Genomic DNA, 23,895 nt, shown 5'->3' with positions numbered 1-23,895 from the left:
TGGCTGTGCGAGAGGCATGAGTTCCATATTGGGTGCAATATTCTCACGAATTTACTTTTTTTCTTCTTGGGAGAGTATTTTGCTCTTGCAACGTCGAAGCAACATCAGGAAGTATAGATTGAACATAAGCCAGTACATTTTTAATAGCCTAAAGCCATGGAAATGGCATGGTAAGAACATAGAATCCGAATAAACTTGTTGCCTAATACGGTCGTCGGAGCTGTGAGCCGAAAAGTTCAGCTCCGCTCGGAGCTTTCGGGCATCAGCTCGGTCAGCTCGGCAGCTTGAGCCGAAGCTGCGGCAACACTATATCCAAGTCTGATTTGCCGAAAAAATTCGCTACATGATTTCCTTTCCTCCAGAACTGATGCTGCGTATCTTCGGATACCTAGAAGGCAGCCGCACTTCTCTAGAAGCGTGCTGTCTTGTCTGTCACGCTTGGCTCCCACTCGCCCAGCCCCTTGTTTTTGCTGACCTCTCGCTGACCCGACAATCTCAATACTACTCCTGTATACGGAAATTCACTGCTTATCCTCACCTCACTGGCTATGTCACCAGCCTCACCTTGGGGGGTGGGAAATGGCCTGGGGATGAACGACAGGTTGTGTCATCACAACCCTCACAACCCTCACCTCTCGTTGAGCCCCCGACCTTGGAGCTCATACGTCAGTTTACTAATGTTAGATCACTGAAAATATACGGTTTCCCCTCTCTACGCAAGACCGAAATCGAGGTGCTTTGCCGTTTTCCTCAAATGGAATGTCTAGAGATGTGTAATGTGGCTTTCGAACAACCGGAGGATTTATTGGATCTCACGTCGCAAATGGTCGGCCTGAAGAGCCTCGGTATCGCAGAAATTAGCATCGGAGAGTCTCACCAAGCTGAAAGCAGGAGAATTGGGTCTGTCCTACATAACCATGTTGACCCCGTCCCCAAACGTCTGAGGCATCTCTACCTCCAAGATATCACACACAGCTTGTACATCTTCTCGTGGCTTTCAGGATCAGCTTTCGATCTCAGTGGTCTAACCGAGCTCACATTGTTATCGAAATGCTCGTTGGAGACACTGCATCGTGAAGTTCCCCAAAATTTTCCCATTTATGTTGCACCGTTTATCAGTATAGTTGGGGTTGGGATCAAGCATCTCTGTCTTGACATGGAGCTACTGCGTCCACACCGTCCCGGAATTAAAGTCAACCACATGTTAGGTATGTGCGATCAATTCTTGGTTCACCATCACTGCTAACTGTATGCACAGACTACTGCATTTCGACAGCAGCGCTGGAAAACTTTACTGCATTAGAAACCCTAGACATTCGCTCAGAAAATCCTTACGTCGTAAATGATGCCTCGTGTCTACACGACATTCAGCGTCTTCTTCGTCATGTTACCTTCAGAAAACTTTGGAATATTTGCATTGCGATACACTTCGTATTGGAGAAGCCTATCGATTTCCCATTCTACCAGGACCTCCCCGTTTGGGCCGACCTTGACAACCTTCTTGGTAGTCCGAACTTTCCTTCTCTGCTCCGGGTCGTCTTCGATATTGATATTGACAACGGACATTGGTATTTCCTCAAAGATCTGTTCACTTACCTGTCGGAGAGCCCCAAGGATGATGATGAACCTGATGCTCATGCCACACGTCCCGTAGTGACCGAGAATCCTTGGCCAGATGATCCCCCTATGATGGATGATGTCGTAGCCATGATCAAGGAGAGAATGCCGACTGTAGCATCCCGCGGCCTCTTGGAGTTTTGCCTTCTTGTCGATGAAGATGATGACGGCGGCTGACCGTTGTATTAGACGAGTTTTTATGTCGATTTCCTTCGTTAAATGTCAGATACATTCCTAATCCGTGCTTCTTTCTTTTTCAAAGCGACACTAGCCATGAAGTTCTGTTGGCGTCAATCGTTTGGGGCCGGGGGCCCGGAGGCGACGTTCTGCACCTTCCTGAGACTGTAATGTTTCGCTTTGCAATGTTTTACCTAAGGCTACTCCTTTCTGACTACCATGCGAGGAATCGATACCAAAGAAAAACCGGCGTCTCAACGTCTTCAAAGTGCCTCTGCGGAGACGGAAAGGGCACAGTGGACCAGGAATATGGCCTTTTACTGGGAAACCAGCGTCTTTTTGGTGTGTAAGTCTAAACAACACTTTTTGAATCACGTACTAATGAAATGATGGGAGAAAGGTCGAAGATGAGCTATTCCGTGCGCCTAGATATCAGTTTATCAATCACTCGGACACCTTTAAAGCAATGTTCACTCTTCCCCAGGCCGAGAATACGAACGTCGAAGGCAGTAGCGATGATAACCCCATCCGATTACAAGGCATCAGCAAACTCGACTTTGAACGTTTGCTCCAGTATATGTATCCAACGTATGATATTACAGACAACAAATCTCCTTGGTCTCGTTTCTCACGTAGTTCAAGGAATATCCCGCCCGTGTTGACGAGGCCATTAGAAGACTGGATATCGATCTTGAAGCTCTCGACAATATGGTTCATGACGGATATACGCAACCAAGTCATTCCAAGGATTATCGAGCGTCACCTCCAAATCGATGTGATAGAGAGAATAACGCTTGGCAGAAAATACGACCTCCCTGCATTGGTGACATCGGGAGTGACGTCCCTCGTCAACCAAGACGGAGGTGTTTCGGAAGATCAAGCAGAAGCTCTGGGCTGGGACACGACTCTGCGTATTCAGTGGATACGTGATAAACTGCTGACGGATCGACTAGGTCGTTCGTACGCGTTTGGGGAGAGCCAAGTTCGTTCTATCGCGGAGAATATTTTCCAAGGAGAATGGTCTTTTTCGAAGTTGCCTAAACGGAATAGTATTTCGGGCTCTAGCGAATTCACTACGGGGCGACAGCGAGCTTGGAATTGACCTTCTCTGTAAGAAACAGGTGTCTCGTAGTGCTAGAAACCATACACTCTAGAATTCATTTCACTTTATTGGAAATGTGGATTCGTGCTCAGCAGCACTGATAGTCTCTACAAGCGGTCACTGAAAGGAGGGTCGACTCCGGGCCCATGAAACGACGGGTGTGTTTGCACGGCTATCCTTAAACGCTGCCGCAACGATTCTCAACCTGTGTCAGTAGAAAAGGCTCTTCCTGACGAGCATCTATCAGTAGTATACAAGTTTCTTGAAACTACGAATGGTGTAATCGCTCTTCTCGATCCGGGAGGAGGTGTATGTAGCTTTATATTCATCTCGATTTGATACAGAATACAGGGCTAGAGAAGACATCAGAGTGACGTGAGACACAATTGCCAAGCGACTGACTTATTATACTGGACATAGATGCCACGGAGATAACACAAACTCTTCTCGATTGACATCGAAGAAAGGATGATATGTATCGCATTGCACGGGTATCAAAATACATGTGATGAATGCTGTAGAAAACCGAGAGCGGAGTGGATACGACAGGACCAGAGGCTAGATAAAAAGGCACGAGACGCGTCATTATAACACTTGAAGGAAAATTGTTATCAAGGAGAACACGGAGAACACAGCGAGACGAAGTGAACAGACCTAGCTCATCCAGTAGCACCCCTCTCCTTCATCCTCGACTCGTAAACTTCTCTAAATTCTTTGATTGTCTCCTTCCCCAGTATCGCGAACTCAATTCTGTTGAATGAAGTTGCAAACCTCGCTCCGGGTACCGACAACAGATCGGCCCAGTGTCTCGCGACGACACTGACCTTGTTCTGAAAGACGCCTGTCCCGAAGCTTCCTAGAACCAGGGTCTTCGCGCCCATCTTCTCACACAAGAACAGGATACGGCCCATCCGCTCCCACATCTCCTTCTCGATCTTTTCTTCCAGTCTTCCGTTTTCGTCGCCGGCATGTGCTCGTACAGCACCGGCATTCACCGCTGCGCTAGTAACCACATCTACTTCGACAGGCTCCAGCCAATCTCCCTCGTCGTCCCGGTAGAACAGCACGGATGGCGAGTATATCATCGCATGGGTGTAAAACCCACGGTCCTGATTCCTCTTCTGGTTATGCAGCTTGTAAAACTCTTGAGCAGTCTCCGTCATAAGACTGGGGTAAAGTGTCGATGAACGCGCCAGAGACTCTTCCTGGGCGCGTGCACCAGTAAGGAAGCCACCACCAGGGTTCTTTGCAGAGGCAAAATTGAGAACAGCGATCTTCCCGGCGCTGTTGCTGGTAGCTAGATGTCGTAGTCCTTCGAGGGTAGAGATTTCAGATATGGTGATACGGGTCCCCGCGGCTGACGAGGGTCCTGGAACCTGTGACCATGTAGAGAGAAGAGAGTTAGGAGCGTAGTACTTTGTCGAGCGACATGATCGTTCTTCAGCAGTGGCGAGGTCGTATCTGGCACCGTGAAGGTCGAAGTGACCGTGCTTGATGGCATTCAGCGTCTGTTCTGCAATCTTTTTACGTGACAGACGAGGTGCGCTGTCTCTTGGCTGCCATTTCCACGGTGAACCGGGCATGATGGTGGTGGCTAGAGGTAAAGGAGTACTGGGAACAGCATCTGGCGCATATAACCGTGAATTGAGATGACTCGGATCATGATAACCATCTTAAAGGGACCGAGACGCCGACTCTAAACTCGGACTCACTTCGCATGTAGGCATAGAACGACGACAACGTTGGGAAGTCCGAAGAAATGATCACGGACTGTTGAAGGCGATTCATGCCACATGCGTCCTTTGTTTATCACCATCACCATCTCGAGGCTACCGCCCAAGTACTTCTCCCAGGAATCGTTATACTGAAGATCAGAGGCCATGAATTTCTCAACTTGACAGGCTGTAACACCAGTGTCGGCCCCAAAATCATGTACCTTCAACCCTTACTCGCATTTCGTTCCACTGTCAATTCAGCCCTGAAGCGGCTCGAGAAGGGATCATCTGCTCCCTGTTGAAGCAGATACACATTGCGAGGAATGGCTCCAGACTTGGCGGACTGCTGGGCATGAATTTCGTCTCCAGAGGCCCCGACAGTGGTAGCGGCTATTGCAGTTGCCAACTTTCCACCGATGACACATTTCGTTTTCCAACGCATGAGCGGCTCTGCAACTTCTACACCAGCACTATTTATACATATGGGCCTGGAGATGCCATTGGGCGATGCATTCAGCGATAGAATTATGGCGGGACGTTCACATTGCTAGATCGCTGCGCCGGATGAAGACATTATTGGAGTATTACGCTTACTTCCTCTGGCTGAGCACCTTCGAGGTCGAAGGCTGCGAGGTCAGGTTTCTACGGGAGCTCACTCCGATACAGACCGTCGCCTTATTCCACACCTGTACACTCCTTGACCGCACGCAGCAGCGGTTTTCAGTGAAGATATCGTCGTTGTGGAGGCGATAGAAACCGGGACGCTGCGATCTATTACTATTGAAAAGATTTCGCTCTTGGCGGGTCGTGTGTCGTCCCGAGATATAAAAAAGGACTGGTCGTAGACGGATTCTATGCGACTTCAGTGTTTCCAATCATGCAGCCTAGTCTGACATTTGTTCTTCGTAGTATTCAGGGATATCGATGGCAGAGGACATGCAAACTTTTATCTCCATGGATGAAAGATTCATCTTCAAGTTCAACATAGGGAACGGCAACACGGAATTCAAAGGTACGCGCCAGGCTTCTTTTCAAGAAGCAGACCTTCATAAAGCCGCTCACTGTTCGTCAACAGCAACCACAAGACCAAGGCACAAGAGGACAAGTATCTTGGCCTTCCAGGTGCCGGCACCGCACATGTATTGCAGAGAGTCAGGCGGTTCATATCACTGTGTGAGCAAGGCTCATCGACTTGCCTATTCTATATCGAATTTCCCGTCCGCACCTAACTCCCTCTCTTCTGAATATCACACGTGTCGGATGGGCACTTCAATGGGAGCTGCTTGTAGCGAAACTTGGCCTTCTTTCAACGCTCAAGCTCCTAAAGCTTGGCTTCGAACGAAGAGGTTTTATCATCAATTGGATTCTCTCCAAGGGTTAGTCCATACAAACGACATGACTATCATCTGCACCACAGGCGATGTAGGAAAGGCTTTCAACAATACTATCCTACCACACTTCCATTACGGTCTTTAGGCTGCTCGTGCTCTTCAGCATGCCGTTGACTGCTTCGATTCCCGAGGATCAAACTCAGTAAAGTATATTCTTCCGCGATCTATCAAGAGCTCCTAAATCTCAGTATCGGCAATTCTTCAGGCCTTCTTCCCTATCTACCTTCGCTCCAGGCCGTTTCGCCAAACTTCCCTTCATTTCGGGTGCGAACTTGGATGAGGGTACAGTATGTTTAAGGCTCGTCATCTCTCCGTCGGTTCTTATTTTTGGTCTCAGGAGCAACGCTTGCTGCGTCTGCCTTGGAATTCACAGTCTCAAATTAGGAATTATATAGCGGCCGCCTTGGATCGATTCCTGCTACTCTATCTTGACGATCCCGTACTGGGATCCTCGTATGGTACTGGCTACCAAACCTTGGGCATCCGTCAGGCTTGAAGAGACTGGCTTTTATGTGTTAGTGCAACATGTTGCTCTGTATGTTTTTCAGTGTCACTTACGTACTGTGCAGACGGTGACCTGATGTTCGAGCCTCCCCGTCGGTGTTAGACTCAGACCGCCGTACAAGCTGGTGTAAGAGCGTATGAGCACCAATCTGCTCAGCATCTGTCAACAACTCCACCTAATTTTGGAGGTATGTCTCTTTCCTTTTCGACTGCTCATGGCATGATCTGAAATACGATGGTTTCAGTTCCTCATACGTCGGGATTGGGCTTCGTTGTACGGGCTATTGAGAACGTTCACCAAGATCGTTTCAGCGAATGTATTGAGCGGAATGATGATTGACTAATGGCTATGATTTGCTGCCGGTTTGGATCCTAAAGATAGCTTGGGGACATCTCGTAAGTTTTCTGCGTTCTTACACCATGCATATAATTTTTATGATCTCTCTCTTAGGCAGGTTGGCCATAGTACATTCCCGAGAGTATGGTAGGTAATTGTTTTCTGGCACTGAGGCACATCGGATAATATGACTCGTTTAGGTGTTGCTACAACTGAATGGAAACAACATGACTGTTATTCCAGATGACTATCGTAAGGGATAGATCGACTTTATAAGAGACAGTGCTGTAATCTTCCATAAATAACCCAGGTATTTTTATTCGCGGTGTGGCTGGTTTGGTCGTATCGCGAGAAGGTACGTGGCTGCTACAATGTCGCGCTCTACCATCTAGAAATACTAATCACCAGTGTGAAGGATGATTATCCTATTGGTTCTTAACCATCTGTCGGCAACCGCTCTACGGCCATTTTAAACAAGCATACATCGGCCGAAATTCAAGGTATTCGAATAAAATTACTTCCTGTGGCGGATAACCTGGCGAAAAGCGCGAGCATATATCAATATGGACTCCAGGGAACGTATCCTGGACTGAAACAATGTTAGCTGCGCGATGATAGCCCCGTCAACTCCAACTCGGTAAATAATTTCATGACAGTAGTAATGATACACGGCACGTCGACAGGCCACTCCATCACCTCGACCCGGAATACGTGGTGGGGATACGAAACGAGTGCCCTTGTGAGTTGGTAAAAATCGATGGGTTACTGGGACGCTAGAAATCGGGCAACACACCCCTAGGCATAATTGGAGTATCAGCCGACTGTCGTCTGTTTTCATCATAATCACCTGGATACTGAGGACAGTTTCTATCTTTATGTCAGGGATAGAAATAAGTTCATTCGCGTACCTAACTTCACGGAAGAACAACGGAAGAGTTCCATATGCGGATACCGGTTCACTACTAAAAACTAGCCTTGAGAGGCTGATTATGTTAGAATCATTGAAATGTAATATAGTCCTCCGAGGTCAACGAACAGCGGAAGTCCAGAACTGAATGATAATAGTAGGAATCGTTTGGCAAGGTGATAGACCGTAGAAAGAATGTTGAAGTAATCATGAACTGCGCAAACTCGGGATCCCTCAAACAAAATTATCCCAGTCATGACTAGTGGCTGAGGCACCCGCACTGAATCAGCTCCCGGAATTTCTTCAAAATTAGACAAGCGCTTTACTACGAAATATCGTCGATCGATCATCGCACGATGAAATTGAAGATGATCGCTCCCTACCCCCACCACCATCATCGAGTGCGCGGTATAGTACCAACAGCATAGGTACGCTGGAGGAAACACACGGATGTGGCGTAACCCACTCGAACCCTCCGAGCTTACACCTTGCGATCCGTAGCATTCAGGGAAGGCGGAAGATTGGGGACATGCGGTATGGAGACCCTAAGGGTCATTTTCGCGCGCAGAATCGAAGGCGAAAGAGGGCTTGATGCATGCTATACGTGAAGTTATGACGACCTAAGGTACCGGAATTTGAATGCCGTGTGGAACCCACCAAATGAATTGTAGAGCTCTTGAAGACAGCTGGCATAAGCTGCTATTACAACCCAGTACTGACTGACCAGTGTTTTGTCTATTCTCAGCTCGGACCGCCGCACTCTCATCGTTTCGAGTCCCGTGCAGATTTACGAACGTGTCTAGGCCAGAGGTAGCTATAGGAAGCTAGTGTTGTTACAGAGTGGATTTCTAAGGGCTAAAGTGTCTTTCCTTGCCAACCATGTTTCAGTTGGACCGTTCCATTTGGCTAATGCAGCCACCAAACGTCGTGGACTACGCAGCGATGGTATAAAGGGTTAGATCGCGCCTCTATAAGACCTTTGGTAGCCAAAATCGCGGTCCGTCAGCGCGAAGGGCCGACCTCCTAAATTGCGAGATCACCGGCCTAATGAATAAGCCGAACTCGGGATTCGGGAAGCGCTGGTATGATGAAGGTCTATATTTTTGGGTTTTTGGGTGAAGCCTTCTCCACAGGAAACGACGTACTCATTGAAACTCGCGTCCAATTCCTTGGTTTGCAGTAAGGTGTGCTTGGGCCGATCAATGGCAGCATTGTTTCCACCCCGTTTCTGATGTCAGCGCTGAGTGCGGGCGTAGGAGGCCCACAAGCCTTTCATTACAAGGTCAGGGGCTTGATGTTTTGGTTTTCAATGTCGCGGTGTTTTCGAGGACGTAGTGTACGTATGATAATCTTTCTTGATTGAATTTACCGATGTTCGCATCGAAATGACGTTGGCACTCAACAAATGTGACGCGTATTTGGGCGGGGTTCACCTTGGCGGATGTGGAATGGTAACCGTACCAAGGCACAGTTGCATAAGACGAAGATGCGATTTGGTTACAAAGATGAGAACAGAACGCTATAAAGACGAGGTCATGGTCAGCACAGAAAATCGTGCCCTTTCCTCTTCATATTTGGCATACTCATTCATTCTTTACTGAACATCGGTTCACAATGCGCGCCTTCTTCTTTCTTTTCGCGACGTATCTCATTTCGAGCTCGCCGTCCTCTGCGGCGACTATCAGTGCTACCGCAAATAGCACTTCTGTAGCCAGTGCCAGCGTTGCCGCGAGCAGCGCTGATGTTACGAGCAGCACCAATGCTACGAGCACTACGAATGCCACGGTCACTGCCGCTAGCTCAGCTAGACCTAGCCCGACCTCGTCCGGCGTGGAGACGCGCACCCTTGACGAGCTGTATGCTCTTGCAGTTGCTGAAGGAGGACAACTGTTGGTTAGAGCAGGGGGCGACACGAGTGATCAGCAAGATCCCTTCGTCCAGGCTTTCCAGCAAAGATTCCCGCAGATGAACATCACGATCACTGTCGATTTATCCAAGGCAAGAACCTCTCGTTACAAATATCCCCCTCAGTCTTATTGATTTATCCGTAGTACCATGATGGGATTATCGACCGCTCCTTGAATCAGACTGGGAAGGCCGGAGTAGATGTCGCCCATCTGCAGACGTATCACGACTTCGTGCGATGGAAGAGTGAAGGTCGCGTAAGTGAACTCGAAGGTCATGGTCTTGCTCCGACTGATAGGAGGTCCCAAGCTCCTCAACTACAAACCGGCTGGATGGGATCAGATTACGAACGACATCAAAGACCCAGATGGAGCCTTCGTGTAAGTCCACCTATCGCTCCATATTTCGGATGACCGTTGATAGAGGGGTTGTGATGCAGAGGCATAGCCTATTACCTTCTCACCAACACGTACGCCACGGCGAAAACGACTGCCGCCGATGCGCCCAAGAATTTCCTCGATTATCTGAACTCGCAGTGGCAGAACAAGATCGTATCCGTATACCCCAACGACGATGACGGTGTCCTTTTCTTGTGAGATCCTTTCTCTAGGCACTGGTCATTAATGTTCACAACTGCCCAGGTTCTACAAGATCCAGCAAGCCCATGGCTGGGCCGCGATCAACAACTTCATCGCTATGGGCATCGACTGGGTCCGAGGAAGTGTTACTCCCACTACCGTCCTCCTTTCTTCCTCCTCGCCGCAGGCAGTGACATTCACCACCGCTGCCGGTTTCCCTAATGCCACCACCGGTGTTATCGAACAGCTACCCACAAGCGACCCCAGTGGACTTTGTATCTGGTCCCAGCGCGCTGCAATTTTCAACACCGCAGCGCACCCCAACGCGGCAAAGCTCTATATGAACTGGTTGCTTTCTGTCGACTACCAGACCGTGCTGGCAACTGGAGGATGGAGTGTGCGTAACGATGTTCCGCCGAAGGCCGGACTTCAGCGTATGCATTCGGTTCTTTCGTAATTTTTGGAGTGCTCATTGGTCATCACTGTATAGCTTTGGCGTCCTACGGAAGTTTGCTGGATACGAAGCCTTTCGATCAATTCATGCTCAACCGTCCCGTTGTCGAACAGTTCCGTTTCCAGATTGAGCAGCTGATCGGACTGCCGCAAGGACCTAGCCCTATTAGCCAGCCCGCGTCGGCTTACAATAAGGTTGGCATATACCAATAATCATTTGATACCAACGTTATTTGGTCTGCGCCAAATATATGCGTATACCATTAGTATTTATGGGGAGGACTGTGCATCGGGAAACTTACGCATTGATTGCCCTATCCCTTCTTTTTCTACGCTCGACACAGAAATACTAGGCCTCATGTTATTAGTACTAATAAAGATATCCATTTGGACGCTTTTTTATCAATGTCCAACAAAAGGGACACGGCGGGAAATAGCGGGATGACTGACACAGGGAAACCCGTCAGAGATGTCGAGCAACACGCAGGACAGAACGTACCTTGGATAGCTGAGAGTCACCTTTTGGGCCCCACAATGAACCCGCTGTGCTAATCCATAAAGGCATCAGGATAAAAGAGAGTAGGTGGCTTCTATAGTTGAGACGCTGTGCCGTTCGATGGGAAAAGGATGTTTATCCAGAACGGAGGCCGAACAAGTTTTGCCCGATGGAAGATCCAGTGCCGGAAGCAATGACAGAGTAGTTTACTCCTAACTTCGTAAACGTGTCGGTCTTCTTTACCCGTTTTCACGGTCAGGTGCTTCTCTAACGTTACCAATCCCCGTTGCCATCCTCTTGTCACGCAAAGGATTCATTGCCACTGGGTAATATATTGGGGAAGCAGTAAACAGCTCAGAGACGGGCTTATTACTTTCACAGAAAATCGGTGTGTGGAATGCATGTAGCACCCTTTGCAGCCCATGGAAAAGGTGATGATGGTGGTAAGATGTCAAGGTTGCAGACCATTGATCGGCTTATCGTACCCGATTTGCGATAGCGTTTCGGCCGAAATCAATTTTAACATCGTCCGCACTAAAAAATGTAGATGTGAGTGCCAAACATTCAGATCTAGTTGTATACATTCATTTTCCTTTGTACTACATACACTCATTTCCTATGATAACGTTACCTACTGACATGAGCATAGATCTTATGCTCCGGCTTTCCAGTAAGCAATGTCACCATCAACCACTATTTCGAATGATTAAAACTCGCTTCAGGACTCTGGGAAAAAAGTCAACTTACTTTCATAAGGCTTCCCTTGTTGCCTCAGCTTCCCAGCAGCCTTGACAGCAGCTTCAGTGCCATACTCCTTCAAATCATCGTAAGACATGATTTCGCCGCAAACGAATTTGTTTTCGAAATCCGAGCTGAAAAAAGACGATTGTCAGCACGCGATATCTCGATCAGAGGAAAAGGACAGTACTGGATGACACCGGCGGCTTGAGGTGCTTTGGTTCCCTTTCGAATGGTCCATGCTCGTACTTCGTCGGGACCACACGTGAAGTATCGGATGAGCTGAGAGAAAGCATCAGATCAACAACAAGGTATAAACTGGCAAGTAAATGAGAAAGCCTACATCCAGACTACTATATCCGGCCTGCGTTATCTTGGGCAAGGCGCTCTGCGCTCCGATTTTCTTCTGTTCTTCTTCTTTCTCTTCAGGTGACATGCTGGCCATACGCTCTTCAAGTGACACAGAGAAAGGGATCAAGGGATCGCCGGGGTTGTTAGCATCAATCCATGCTTTAATCTTGGGTAGCCTTGAAAAGTAATTAGCGTACTCATAGTGATTGACCGTGATTAACATACCACTTGTTCTTCTTTCGTATGTAATCCCGCTCGCTCAAGTTGACAAGGTAGGTCACCGGTTTGGCGGTGAGTAGTTGCAGGCCATTGACGACGTCGATCTTTAGATTAACTGGTCAGATTCAAGAATGGGAAAGAAAGGAAGAATAGAGAAGTCAGATAGAAGAATGATTTCATGGGCATAATGGGGCGTTACTCCCGCCTCGACGAGCTGGGTTAATCGAGCTTCAAGCTCTTTGTCGTCATTCGAGAATTCAGTTGGGTAGATATTCACCTATTAAAAAATACGTCAGTTATGTTCAAAGCAGGCGGGAAAGATGAAGGATCAGAACATGAAAAAAATCTCATAAGAATAATGGGGCGTTACTCCCTCTTCGAAGAGCTGGGTTAAATCGAGCACAAAGCTCTTTTTCATCACGAAGCAAAAAAAATTCGCTGGCTGCATTGCGCACCTCTTTGTTGGACCAGTCTTGTTTCCGAACATCTTTTTCATCTACAGACAAAACCTTCAGAATCTTTTCGACGGTTGCCTGACAAAAATCATAAGAGTTACTAAGGTCAGACAAAGCAGAACAATACCTACAATCTCTTCCTTCTTAGCCTTATCAGCTAAACTCGTGCTATTGAGACTTCTGCTAGTCTTCTTCATCCCCTCCAGATGTTTTTCTACCCATTCGATGTCTTTCAGCCGTAGTTCAGTTTGGATGATGCTCATGTCTCGTGTGGGATCCACATCGCCCTCGACATGCGTAACCTCGGCATCCTCAAACGCACGGACGACTTGGAAGATACCATCCACGGCGCGAACATGAGACAGGAAAGCATTGCCGAGACCTGCACCAGTTGAAGCGCCCTAAGATTGTGAGATACACTCCACTTGAGTTCAGCAACAGTGAAATCACTCACAGCTGTCAATCCAGCGATATCTATACAGGTCAAGAAGGCCGGGATCTTGGATACAGGTTTGTACGTCTCGCATAGCCAGTCAAACCGGACATCTGGGACTGGAATGCGTGCTTCCTGAAAGCTGTTATCACATATTTCTTTCTGATATAGAAAAAGGATCCACCTCAGGATTGATGGTCGCATACGGGTAATTCGCTGCGATCGCCAGACCTGTAATCCTTGTAACCAACCGAGTCCGATCCACAGAAATCAAGGCATACTGGTGTTGGACAGAGCATTGAAAAAAGTCGATTTTCCTACGTTGGGCACGCCTTGAAGAAAAAGAGTAAATCAGGAGAAGAAAAGACGAATATCCGAAGGGAACAGACCAGACCTACGATACCAATCTTGAGATTGTTTCCTGGCCGACCCAGCAAAATCTTTTTCTCTGCTACTACTTTCTTGGGAGGCATCTTTTTGGCGTAACAGGAAGAAGTTGTGGAAAAAAAAGACGTGAAGAGAGGAAAGGATGGACGCCTAAATGCTGTTGTCAGCGGTCGACCTAGCATCGAAATTTTACCAAAAACGAAAATTATCTGGACAGAGTGAAAATTTCCCACGGTGTTAGGCCGAATTGTCACGTGAATAGTCGGAAGAGACCGGCGCTAGCCGACACCACCACGGTCAATTAAGAACGACTCATGTACAACAACTCGTTCCACATTATCGAGTTTCATGACACTAACTATCGCCCTTTGGAAGGTGTTCGACAGGCACAGTGTGAGAGATGCACTCAAGACCGCTGAAGAAAGAAGATGAACGAGTGGGCTCTCAGAGAGTCAAAGCAGGTAAAAGCACATCTGGAAAATGCTTTTTCTTGCTGTAGACCCCCCCTCGCAATATAGAATTCATTAAGATACATAACAATCCATAAGACGTAGCTAGTTACAGTGTGATATATAGTTCGGTCGTCCTACATACTGATATAGCGGCGTAGCACCATAGTGCAGCCCCTGTGATCCGTCCGGCGCATTAATTTGTCAAGCCCTTGAAGGCACGCCTTATAAGGTGCGCTGTCGCGTCCCAATGCGATCCTTCCCAAAGTCCATGCTGGTCCTTATCCCATCCTACTTGAGGACTCTACATCTCCCTTCACCGTTGTTGTCCTAATTTTCACAGCGGTGGGATTTATAGTAAATCTATTAGTACTATCTGATGTGCCGTTCGAACTTCGAACGTGATGGTCCTTACAGTACCGCTGATATCTACTTTGCAGCGGATTATACGGACTGTTATTCAAGGTGCAGCCTGCTATTGCATAAATTTACTGACCTCGGTATTCAGATATTCGTTTACACTGTTACTACACTAGTACTATACACATACTTGAAGTTAATATGATGCCATGCGGCCCATGCCAACCTTTCTATTAGTATTCTGGATCCTTGTCAGTGTTCCATTTTGAGTCAGATGCCGGTACCTGATTGCTTAACGGAAGGAATGGACGGATGAATGGACCGCCGCAAAAGGGGTCTCCGGCCATAGCATGCATAGCACTATAGCACTTGTAGCTCCGCGCTATAGACAACTATGGTAGCGGTCAGTGTATTACATAGCACTCAGTATTGCGGACTTAGCTCTCAGACTATATGCCCTACAAGGTCTACGTAGGGCTATATATCGAAGGTGCATTTTCCAGATGAGGACATTATTGAGCCGGGCTGAGTCTGAAGATACAAATTCGCGATTCAGAGTTCACACGGTACTGGATACCAGCAACCGCTGTATCCGTTAGAACAAAGGTAGGATTCTCGTTCCACAACATACAGTAACATGAGTCATTTTTGAGCAACCACGTTTACTTGATTTTATTCTCTTCGCCAAATTTCAGCCGCTTGAGGGTGATTCTTGCCGCCCAAGAAGGAATGACATTGTCGAAAACGCTGCCCAGGGGACGAATTCTGGAAGGAAACAAGTAAGTACCGACCGTCAACGTTTTAACACTGACTTACGAGGCGTCATGTGTCCACTGTAGAAAAATTCAACGTCTGTAGATAGTCGTTAGCCTATCCGGTGAAGCAAGGCTCATTGACATACAAGTCAATCCACGCTCCGTATGCGTATTTCCGAGTACGCCAAAGTTCTCGACCGTAAAGCTCTCCGGTTCGATGGGCGTCTGGAAACCTTGTGCTCCTCCCCAGGTCATATTTCTACGAAATCATCATCAGTTTTGTCTCCATTATTATGAAGGAGATAGATGGCATTACTGAATGGCGATACGAGTCCCTTCAGCAACTAGAATGAAGTCCTATAGATTGCTTCTGAGATTATTTCGAGAATCTAGGCTATCAATGACCGACCGCAAGTCCGTGGACGATCACGGTTCTGACCGATTTCTCGATGACATTTGGAAGCACACTAAGAGTAGAGGCGACAGAGTTATCACGCCCGTTGCCGGCGTATACGTTGTTATTCGCGCAGCTGCTCCAAGTTATATGAGGTGCGTGGATGGCATCTTGTACCTGATGTTATGTTCACATGAAGCATCTTAGCGAACCCTGACAGAGGGGAACTTACATCCGTCCTTAAATAAAAGTCAACCAGCCTGAATTGAGAAGAGCAAAAAGGGAAAGTACCTGTTGAAGTAAATGAATTCTTGTGTAGACCGAGGAAACCCAAGTACACTCCCTGAACAGTTTTCAGAAGATCGTAAATCAACAAATATATTTGAAACTCACAAAGATTTGGGAATGTGTCGGAGACTCTACAATCGCATAGTAAATTAATCCTGATTCCATGCATGGGTTACACTTACCGATAAACGTCGAAAACTGGGTTCAATCTGCAAAATCGTCAGCCACTAGTATCCATGTATATGATGTACATGATATGGTGTATGAGAGTTCATCAAAGAACTTACACACTGACAGCACGCTGTATCGGGCTATGGATTCTACAGCTCGGCTGGACAGTTCCAAGTGTCCCTTCGACAACTCCAGCAGGGAAAGGTAGTTGACCGGCAGGGGGGTAAGTTACGAACTTCTCCAGATAATCCGTATAACCACAAGTGTCGGATATATTTTGTAGCGTGTTCCAAAATGAATTGTTGAAGGGAAATAGGTCTGCGTGGGCCTGTGCAAGCACAATCATATGTACATCCACCTTTGATCCAGTTTAACAGTCGTACCTGTGCAAAGCGAAGAGCTGGAATTTCTTGCTGAACGACGCCATATGAAAGAGAAGGATCAGCAATCCAAATTCCTTGCAAATTTAGATCGAGTCCAGGATGCTCATAGATCCAATTCGCGATATATGGCACGTCTATCGTGACCGGTAAATCACGTATAGGCACCGACGGCAAATCCTATTGCTTACAGAATCCAGCATACTGTTTGTCATCAACATAGAATTCTCAGACAAAGAGGTATAACACTCACACTTTCTCCGGAAAGATAGAAGTCCTTTCCCTTGAGTTCGGAAAAGACTTCAAGGAATTGCTCCAGAAAACCGGTCAGTTGCTCTGCAAGTTCGTCATCGTTTGTGATATTCGGAGTTCCTTGACTAAACCCGGTCTGCATTCCATTGAGTTTCATTATCCCAAGTTCGGGTATCATGGACAAGCCTGAGCTTACCCCGACTGGCTGTTCAACCCAAAGAACGTGAGCTAAATTAGTCCATGAAAATGGATTCCTTAGTAGTAGTCAGCTATCAACCCCCGGATGTATTTGTGTAGGCGCATGACTTACGGTGTTGGTTCTGCTTGACCCCAAGACCACGCTTCGCGGGAGGAAGATGAGACGGAGAAGCAAATCAAGTCATTAACGGCCTACAAATGGGTCCGTTTTCTTGGAGAAAGCCTTCCAAAGACGAGCATCCAGGGCCGCCTGGCGTAAAAATATTGAGAAATAATCTGAAAGCAAGTCCGACATGACTACTAACCGTTAGTCCAAAATAATAAGTCATTTGTACTCGAGGGGTCACTGGTAGGCCAAAACCTAGGAGAGGGTAATGCTTGATTGAGGGGCGTTCGAATGGACTTCACAAACGAACCAGAAGAATAATTTTCGAGTCTCGTTTGGATCCGCAGATATAGGCATCAATCCGGACCAAGACGGACCGGCGTCGAAGTTAACTATTACATTGATTTAAGCATGCAAGCAAGACAGTGATGACATGAACAAACCTTCAGGGATCTTTGTCCCATCCACAAAAAACTCCTGGGCCCTGCGGTTTGAAAAAGATATCGTCGGATTGACCTGTCGCTTTGGAAGTCCACCCGAGTCGTGGATGGGGCCAAGGAATTCGTGCAGTCGTTCCATTTGCTGCCGCTGGATTTCCATAGCATCTTCCATGCCTTGCATAGCCCCTCCAATACCCAAAGCCACTGACCATAAAGAGATGAAAGCGACGAAAGATAAAAACTTCATCATCAATGAAAATGAGGGAGTTGGGTCGACAAGATGCGGGATGACCAGTCTTTTAACTACCCCAAGAAAGCGCTGTATTATCGGAAGCAGTCATATGCCCGTATTTTACAAAGAAAGAAGGCTGTACCATATGGATACACGAAGACTGCATATCGTTGGACCCGCGTTATATTTTTTGAATTGAGCTTCGATGAAATAAATGGCCATCTGCGGTTAGAAGCAGTGGGTATTAGGTAAAAAAAAAAAGATAAGTGTGTCATACCACTAGGCGCACGTTTCGACCCTTGCTGCTTGCATTGCTTGTAGGTGTGAAGGCTGGCTTGTTGAGTTATTTTTACGGATCGTATCCATAGATTCCGAACCGCATGCATAGGATTGCGAAGGCGGCAAGGTTCTCTCACATGCCGTCATTCCGTTGTCTCGACACGGGCAACTCGGAACGCTAACGGGCCGCTCAAAATCATGAGATTCGAATTAGGAGAACAGTCAGATCGGTTTGAGGTGCACATCAAGAAAGTTGAATTGTCAAGAACGTATCGACATAGTGGGATAAAAACACAAGAATCAGGCGTATTTGGTACACGTTTCCCGGACAGTTACAGTTGCGATTGTTATACATCAAGTTAGCAAGAAACAGATTTCTGCTCGTTTGTGTGTAGTCGCCTTAGGAAGGCGGGCTATATAAGTCAATGAGATCAGAAAATTGCACGCGGATCAGGCTATCAAATTCTCTTACACCGGAGCAACACTGGTGGCAGGACCAGGATCAGCCGTGAGAGTGGGGAACGGCGCAGTAGCACACTAACAGAAAATGAAAATCTGTTCATTAAGATGAAAAAATACCTTACCGCTTGTTCAATGTCATTCATGTTCAACCCGGCAGGCAAGTGTGCTCCGTGCACGGAAGCTGCCAAAGGGGCTGGAATTACCTCTGAACAATCCACCATTTGAGACACGTCTTGTCCGAGGACAGAAAGTTTCAGCATAGCAGCCTTGAACTGAGTCTGCATCTTCGCCTGATTGTCTGAACAATCGTCATCGAGATTGTCCTTGTTAGGAGATGCAGCAGCACATACTAACGAAAGACTGCCAATCGCAAGCCGTTCTTGAGTCTGTGGAAGCTGGGTTGGATTCAGCTATCTATAAAAAAAATGGACGAACCCCGTGCCAGCTAGGAGTCGCGATGAGCCATCGATAAAATGCAAAATACTGCTGCGCTTACCGAAGCATCTGATTGAAGTCGAATCTCTCCGGGCAGTGGCGACTCAACTTCACCTTGATTTCCACCGGTCCTGTCAAATTATACGTAAACAACTAGCTCGCCAAAAAAAAGTAGGGGACACGTACCCAGGGAATAAAGTGCCCCGCAATTGGACTTCAATAAAGACTTGGGTGTCGAAGAGTCCCGGAGTTGAGTCAAAGGGAGTGCTATTGGAAATAAACAATGATGAAGCTAAGGATGTCGCAAGATACACACCCAGGAATCTACAAACATCGTTGAGCAAAGAAGTCAACATGTAGATGAATGAATATTACCGTCGGGTCGACGTGATCAGCAGCAGCAACAGTATGCCTAGAGCAGGATATTAAACGGATGTGTCGCAAAGGTAGAAGGAAACGATGCCGCACGAAGCCAGAAGTGCAATAATTTCCGAAGAATTGAACCCTGCGTCGGCAAACCTGTCAATGATAGATGTTACCGTATCAAAAGGCTCCGGGACGAGCAGGTCCGGTGAAGGGGCAACAGCTGTGGGACGTCCCAACAAAAAGTTCAATTGTGGAGCACCCGGGCAATTGGACACCCCAACTGCACCAGCCAACTGGATGCTAAGAGAATTTTGAGAATGTCAGAGTCAAAATCTATGAAATATCGTACAAGTCTCCTGCAGTAATGTTGTGTTTAGTGATAAAGGGCCTCTGTGCTTCCACTATTTCGTCTAGATTAAAATATGTGAACAATAATCAAAGAATTGTGATCATCATAACCGCACCGACACCAATGTTTGCGTGAAAGGCGGTCTCAATGTCAGAGAAGGTGGAGATGGATCCATCAGCCCCGCCTCCACTATCGAGAACATCAGCCTGCGTTTATAAAGGGAGGTGAAACTCACCCTTTAGTAAAAGAAAATCCGATCGCATCGTGGAAGGTCAAACGGAGCGACTCGTGCACCTAAGTATCAGTGATACTCGTAAGCAGCAAATACTCGTTGGAAACCGAAGAGACTGCCGACCTCTTCTCCGCACTCTCCTCCGTCGAACAGATTCGCTTGGATGTCATCGATGATGGGGAACATGGCGCAGCAGGCCTCATTGGTGGCAGTATGAACACCGTCGGCGCATGCCACTCGCTTCGTGAGGGCAGCTAGTCAAAAGGAATCAGTGTCATTGCAAATAAGGGAGGGCCAGAGAGTACCGTCGGACTGGCGCACAACGGCAAGAGAAAGGAGAACAGCAAGGAGATGTGCAAAAGCCATGGTATGCGATGACTGCAGTGAAGATTCATTTTGTCCACCATTTATACGCCTCTCACATACAGGATGTGAAAGAACACCAATACGGGTTCATCCAATAGCACATCGCGCATAACGCTTTGCTCACACACGAGTGATAATTTTGGCAGACCATTGGACACCTCTATGATGCCGCTGACCAGGGGACAGGATTGAGGTCAAAACTGGGAGTATAGGAGCATTTCCGTGAGATCTTTTCATGCATCGTAGTGGCCCGTGTGGGCGGTCAGAATTTGTGTGAGAAGTACCGTAGGCACCCTGCAGCGGGTATTGCGCCGAATCAGAGGTATCGTATAACGGATGGAGAGGAACATGAGCTGGCTTCTACAATAGTGATGCGCATCACTGAAGCGTCTCGACACCGAGATAATGGTGACGGAGCTAATTATCTGATAGTGCATCGATATGCGTGGCGGCTTTGCAGCTATCCGGTTCCGGGTTCCTGAGTTCCATAATCAAGAGTTTGTTGCAGGAAGTTAGTCGCAGAGCATGACCAATATTTCAATATAATACCAGTTGCTAGTAGAGCCAGACCAAGCCGAAACCAAACATTTGTCCTAAACCCGCGATTAAGACCTATGGTAACGCTCCAGGTGTCGTACAACACTCCCATTCGCACTCCCAGTCAGGATGCCTTGTCAACCGAAATAGACACTTCCATTTATAAATCTTTCTCAGGTGTGTCAAAAGGACAACTCGGTATTGGCTAGGGACTCAGGGTCAAACCAGGAAAACGGTTTCCACAATAGGACTTTGGTCGACGGACCCGAAATCTATGCAGATCAGCCACCAAAGTATGCAACCCGGCTAAGAGTAAGGCGTCGGGTCTCAAAATAACACGGTTTGCTTCTATTGCGACACATCCGGCTGGCATCCTTTGGGCATCCTATCCTTAAACAAGTTGGGACGGTCGAATACGCTAACCAAGGACGACTGGAGAAAGTATCAATACTGGGAGACAGGAGACCACATAGAGTACAGAGAAGCCAGGAAGTTCGACAACTGAGTTCGTCGAGGAAAAGTGACCAGTAAGGTTGAAAAACAAGGCGAGTTGAAGACGGCGTCATAACACCGCTGTATCCGGCACACCGGGCCGGAGGGTCCTCAGAAATATTCACGCTAAATTTTATTCAATTTACTTACACTTTGCATCCTGTTTGGCAGAATTTGAAGGATAGTGGTAGTTATGAGAGAAGAAGATTCTGCAAAAATGAGGCTGACATTTGTTGCTTGGAGACTCGACCTTAAAATGGTTTTCTCTTTACCGGAGTACTACAAGTTGCTGATCGATGGCCACTAAGTTGAAAGCGATTCTTGTTGTGATGAAAATATGATCAATATAAATCTATTGAATTTTATCCAAGCATATAAAGAATAGCAAAATGACGCTCGAGATCTTAATAAGACGTGCAGTTACAAAGCAAATCTCCATGAAGGAGAGTTATTGTGCTGTTGTCACTGGAGGAAGTCGATTCGCCAGACTCGTCTCCACTATCGCTAGTTGTATTGTTACCGGAAGAGGTCGAGTTGTCAGACCCGGTCCCACTTGGGAACCCACTAATCACGTCGCCACCGGAGGAGGTCGAGTTGTCAGATCCGGCTCCGCTTGGGAAGTCACCAGTCATGTTGCCTCCCCCAATAGAACTGGGATAGTGGATAACACCTCCATGTTCAGTCAAAGTAGCGGCTGGCGTGATTTCGTAGGTTGCACCCATATCGACACCAATGACACCCCAGCTGTGAAGCAAGAAATGTCAGAGAATAAACCAAATGATCGTAAAGAGAACTTACACCAGCAAACCATCCGAGATGTCATCACCAAGGTAGACGTATTCGAGGACTATTGACCCAATACCTAACACGAACACCTCATCGACGGAGTTGGTCGTAATCTCGATGGTGTTAGTGCTATACGGAGAGGTAGCCTCAACGATGGAGACCAGGTCTTGGTCGAAGAAAATTTGACCTGGTATCATATGAAGCATCAGCATGTGATCGAATCCCATGCTTAACTTGGATCACTTACCAATGTAGTGTACGCTGGGGGCGGTAAAAGTACCGTTGTCGAAGACGGTTCCCTGGCTGTGGACGACCGTGTCGAAATGAGTCGCGCGTCCAGAATAGTGGCCTGGCACAAACATGACTCAGTCAGACGTCCAAGAAAAGAAGCCATAACTGAATCTACCCGGAAAGATGGTCTCGAAGGACGCATGTCCCTCTTCGTTGGTTGGCTGGATGCCACGGAGGAATGTTTTGTCCTATTACAATAGAAAATCAAGTCAACTATATGAACGAGTCTGAATCGCAGTGCAGCAGTACTGACCACGTTAGAAACATCGCTTGAATCACCATTGCCGGACCCGAGAATTCCTGAATACACGCCAGTCGAATTACAATGCCAGAAATCAATGTACAAGTCCGGAGCAGTCTCGCAAGTCGATACATCAATCAGCTCGAGGTCGACGTAGGTATAGATACCCGGCTGTTCCTCCGAGATGGTCGAACGCACGTACTCCCCCCGAACGTAGGACGACTCTTGGTCGCGCTCCATGTTGAGTTCCGCCTCACTTGACCTCGGCAAGTGAGTGGTGCTCAATACGTTGTTCGAACTGAGCGCACGCTTGTACGGAGCGCCTTGAGATAAGATTCAGCATCTTAGCAATCTGCGAGAGAATCCGAAGAGAACTCACGAGTGACGAGACCCCGTTTCTTTCGAAGGTGGTCTACCAGAGCCGCACGGCGCGTAGCCGATTTCTCCATTTTGTCACGACGGGAAAGAGTGTCCTGGCATGCCGCGAGCGAGCGGCGGGCAGTTTGGTGAAGCCTCGAGCTCTGAGCAATTCCGACGCTGCTCGTGGGAGCTGCCCCCGGGTTCCCGACGACTGCGGTCGCAGCTAGTAAAGCAAAAGACGCGATAGAAGGGAAATAGACCATGCCTTACAAGGAGCCGATGCAAGATTGTCGGGTAGAGGTCCCATCCTAGTAGCGTCTTATACCTCGATAATCCGCCGTCCTGGGCGCATAGGAAAAAACGGAACACTCGACATGGAGTCGGTAGTGAAGCGGGAATATATAGACTTGGCGAGTTCGCGCAGTACGTCTTGCTGGGGTCTAGTCGGGCGGGAAATTGCTAGAAATTGTGTAAGGGCCAGAGGAGTAAAACTTCTGTACATTGCGGTTTTGCCTATTGGCTCATTCACAACTATGCGAGCCGGATGATCTCCATACGCATGCTATTAGAGGCGGACGCCGTTTAAGGATGCTGCGATATTTCACTACACTGAACTGCGCAAGTCCAATAGAAAAGCAGAGAGAATACAGCTGATGGCTTTGAGTGAGGTCAAACGTCACGTAACGGCACTGTCGAAAAGACATGATGAGTCCCGAATGTGCTCGGGGATAATATAAAGCACAACATACCTGACTTACGCGATATATTTGTCTTGGCTCCAGGTCGTAGCATGTCGGCTGATTTGCGCAGTCCAAGATTTGTTATATTGAAAACTCTTTTGATAAAGTATTCCCCAAACAAGATTTGTTACAACGGGAAAAACTCGAGGCAACATTGAATCCATGTCGT

At 47.5% G+C, this 23,895-nt stretch overlaps 9 protein-coding genes across 9 annotated transcripts; 4 read left to right on the top strand and 5 right to left on the bottom strand.

Annotated features, from left to right (window-relative positions):
- The first annotated feature begins 264 nt into the window (after window positions 1-264).
- Window positions 265-1,962, top strand: EV420DRAFT_1763629 (uncharacterized protein). Its single transcript, XM_060480748.1, has 2 exons — window positions 265-1,208; window positions 1,259-1,962. Exons 1-2 carry the CDS (start codon window positions 344-346, stop codon window positions 1,792-1,794), a joined length of 1,401 nt encoding a protein of 466 aa, XP_060331403.1. The 5' UTR covers window positions 265-343; the 3' UTR covers window positions 1,795-1,962.
- Window positions 1,963-2,013: 51 nt separating this feature from the next.
- Window positions 2,014-2,896, top strand: EV420DRAFT_1479197 (uncharacterized protein; the record flags this gene model as incomplete). The annotated part of the gene is made up of 2 exons (XM_060469550.1): window positions 2,014-2,136; window positions 2,195-2,896. The coding sequence occupies 2 exons, from the start codon at window positions 2,014-2,016 to the stop codon at window positions 2,894-2,896; spliced, it is 825 nt and encodes a 274-aa protein (XP_060331402.1).
- Window positions 2,897-3,175: 279 nt separating this feature from the next.
- EV420DRAFT_1333580 (uncharacterized protein) lies at window positions 3,176-4,592 on the bottom strand. The gene is made up of 2 exons (XM_060468840.1): window positions 3,299-4,592; window positions 3,176-3,249 (listed from the first exon to the last, which is right to left on the bottom strand). Exon 1 carries the CDS (start codon window positions 4,477-4,479, stop codon window positions 3,556-3,558), a length of 924 nt encoding a protein of 307 aa, XP_060331401.1. The 5' UTR covers window positions 4,480-4,592; the 3' UTR covers window positions 3,176-3,249; window positions 3,299-3,555.
- Window positions 4,593-6,106: 1,514 nt separating this feature from the next.
- On the top strand, window positions 6,107-6,498 carry EV420DRAFT_1642163 (uncharacterized protein; the record flags this gene model as incomplete). The annotated part of the gene is made up of 3 exons (XM_060477321.1): window positions 6,107-6,144; window positions 6,208-6,289; window positions 6,340-6,498. The coding sequence occupies 3 exons, from the start codon at window positions 6,107-6,109 to the stop codon at window positions 6,496-6,498; spliced, it is 279 nt and encodes a 92-aa protein (XP_060331400.1).
- Window positions 6,499-9,364: 2,866 nt separating this feature from the next.
- Window positions 9,365-10,899, top strand: EV420DRAFT_1269267 (ABC-type Fe3+ transport system; the record flags this gene model as incomplete). The annotated part of the gene is made up of 6 exons (XM_060467489.1): window positions 9,365-9,733; window positions 9,802-9,912; window positions 9,965-10,035; window positions 10,095-10,247; window positions 10,297-10,686; window positions 10,743-10,899. The coding sequence occupies 6 exons, from the start codon at window positions 9,365-9,367 to the stop codon at window positions 10,897-10,899; spliced, it is 1,251 nt and encodes a 416-aa protein (XP_060331399.1).
- An 837-nt stretch (window positions 10,900-11,736) lies between these two features.
- EV420DRAFT_1538728 (P-loop containing nucleoside triphosphate hydrolase protein) lies at window positions 11,737-13,954 on the bottom strand. Its single transcript, XM_060473020.1, has 11 exons — window positions 13,773-13,954; window positions 13,660-13,710; window positions 13,563-13,609; window positions 13,400-13,513; window positions 13,077-13,346; window positions 12,946-13,023; window positions 12,497-12,594; window positions 12,264-12,447; window positions 12,111-12,202; window positions 11,930-12,054; window positions 11,737-11,875 (listed from the first exon to the last, which is right to left on the bottom strand). The coding sequence occupies exons 1-11, from the start codon at window positions 13,849-13,851 to the stop codon at window positions 11,835-11,837; spliced, it is 1,179 nt and encodes a 392-aa protein (XP_060331398.1). The 5' UTR covers window positions 13,852-13,954; the 3' UTR covers window positions 11,737-11,834.
- Window positions 13,955-14,998: 1,044 nt separating this feature from the next.
- Window positions 14,999-17,927, bottom strand: EV420DRAFT_1538725 (alpha/beta-hydrolase). Its single transcript, XM_060473019.1, has 19 exons — window positions 17,562-17,927; window positions 17,429-17,510; window positions 17,318-17,373; window positions 17,209-17,262; window positions 17,125-17,155; window positions 17,011-17,068; window positions 16,816-16,950; window positions 16,754-16,766; window positions 16,566-16,699; window positions 16,299-16,510; window positions 16,194-16,220; window positions 16,117-16,142; window positions 16,015-16,066; window positions 15,956-15,962; window positions 15,739-15,900; window positions 15,646-15,686; window positions 15,476-15,588; window positions 15,391-15,426; window positions 14,999-15,339 (listed from the first exon to the last, which is right to left on the bottom strand). Exons 1-19 carry the CDS (start codon window positions 17,806-17,808, stop codon window positions 15,266-15,268), a joined length of 1,560 nt encoding a protein of 519 aa, XP_060331397.1. The 5' UTR covers window positions 17,809-17,927; the 3' UTR covers window positions 14,999-15,265.
- Window positions 17,928-18,240: 313 nt separating this feature from the next.
- EV420DRAFT_306438 (manganese peroxidase 1 precursor) lies at window positions 18,241-20,395 on the bottom strand. Its single transcript, XM_060481621.1, has 15 exons — window positions 20,219-20,395; window positions 20,037-20,167; window positions 19,917-19,975; window positions 19,797-19,870; window positions 19,682-19,742; window positions 19,435-19,632; window positions 19,342-19,378; window positions 19,283-19,290; window positions 19,153-19,233; window positions 19,028-19,097; window positions 18,967-18,976; window positions 18,882-18,917; window positions 18,654-18,829; window positions 18,542-18,606; window positions 18,241-18,482 (listed from the first exon to the last, which is right to left on the bottom strand). Exons 1-15 carry the CDS (start codon window positions 20,277-20,279, stop codon window positions 18,470-18,472), a joined length of 1,080 nt encoding a protein of 359 aa, XP_060331396.1. The 5' UTR covers window positions 20,280-20,395; the 3' UTR covers window positions 18,241-18,469.
- Window positions 20,396-21,638: 1,243 nt separating this feature from the next.
- Window positions 21,639-23,464, bottom strand: EV420DRAFT_306314 (Intradiol ring-cleavage dioxygenase-like protein). The gene is made up of 6 exons (XM_060481620.1): window positions 23,006-23,464; window positions 22,639-22,949; window positions 22,501-22,573; window positions 22,342-22,443; window positions 22,107-22,281; window positions 21,639-22,052 (listed from the first exon to the last, which is right to left on the bottom strand). The coding sequence occupies exons 1-6, from the start codon at window positions 23,247-23,249 to the stop codon at window positions 21,713-21,715; spliced, it is 1,245 nt and encodes a 414-aa protein (XP_060331395.1). The 5' UTR covers window positions 23,250-23,464; the 3' UTR covers window positions 21,639-21,712.
- Window positions 23,465-23,895: the final 431 nt, after the last annotated feature.

This window comes from Desarmillaria tabescens (assembly GCF_030435595.1).
Source record: "Desarmillaria tabescens strain CCBAS 213 chromosome Unknown EV420scaffold_15, whole genome shotgun sequence".
In the NCBI taxonomy this organism is placed as follows: Eukaryota; Fungi; Basidiomycota; class Agaricomycetes; order Agaricales; family Physalacriaceae; genus Desarmillaria; species Desarmillaria tabescens.
Note: the sequence above shows the minus strand (reverse complement) of the source record. Positions and strands in the feature narration are given on the sequence as shown.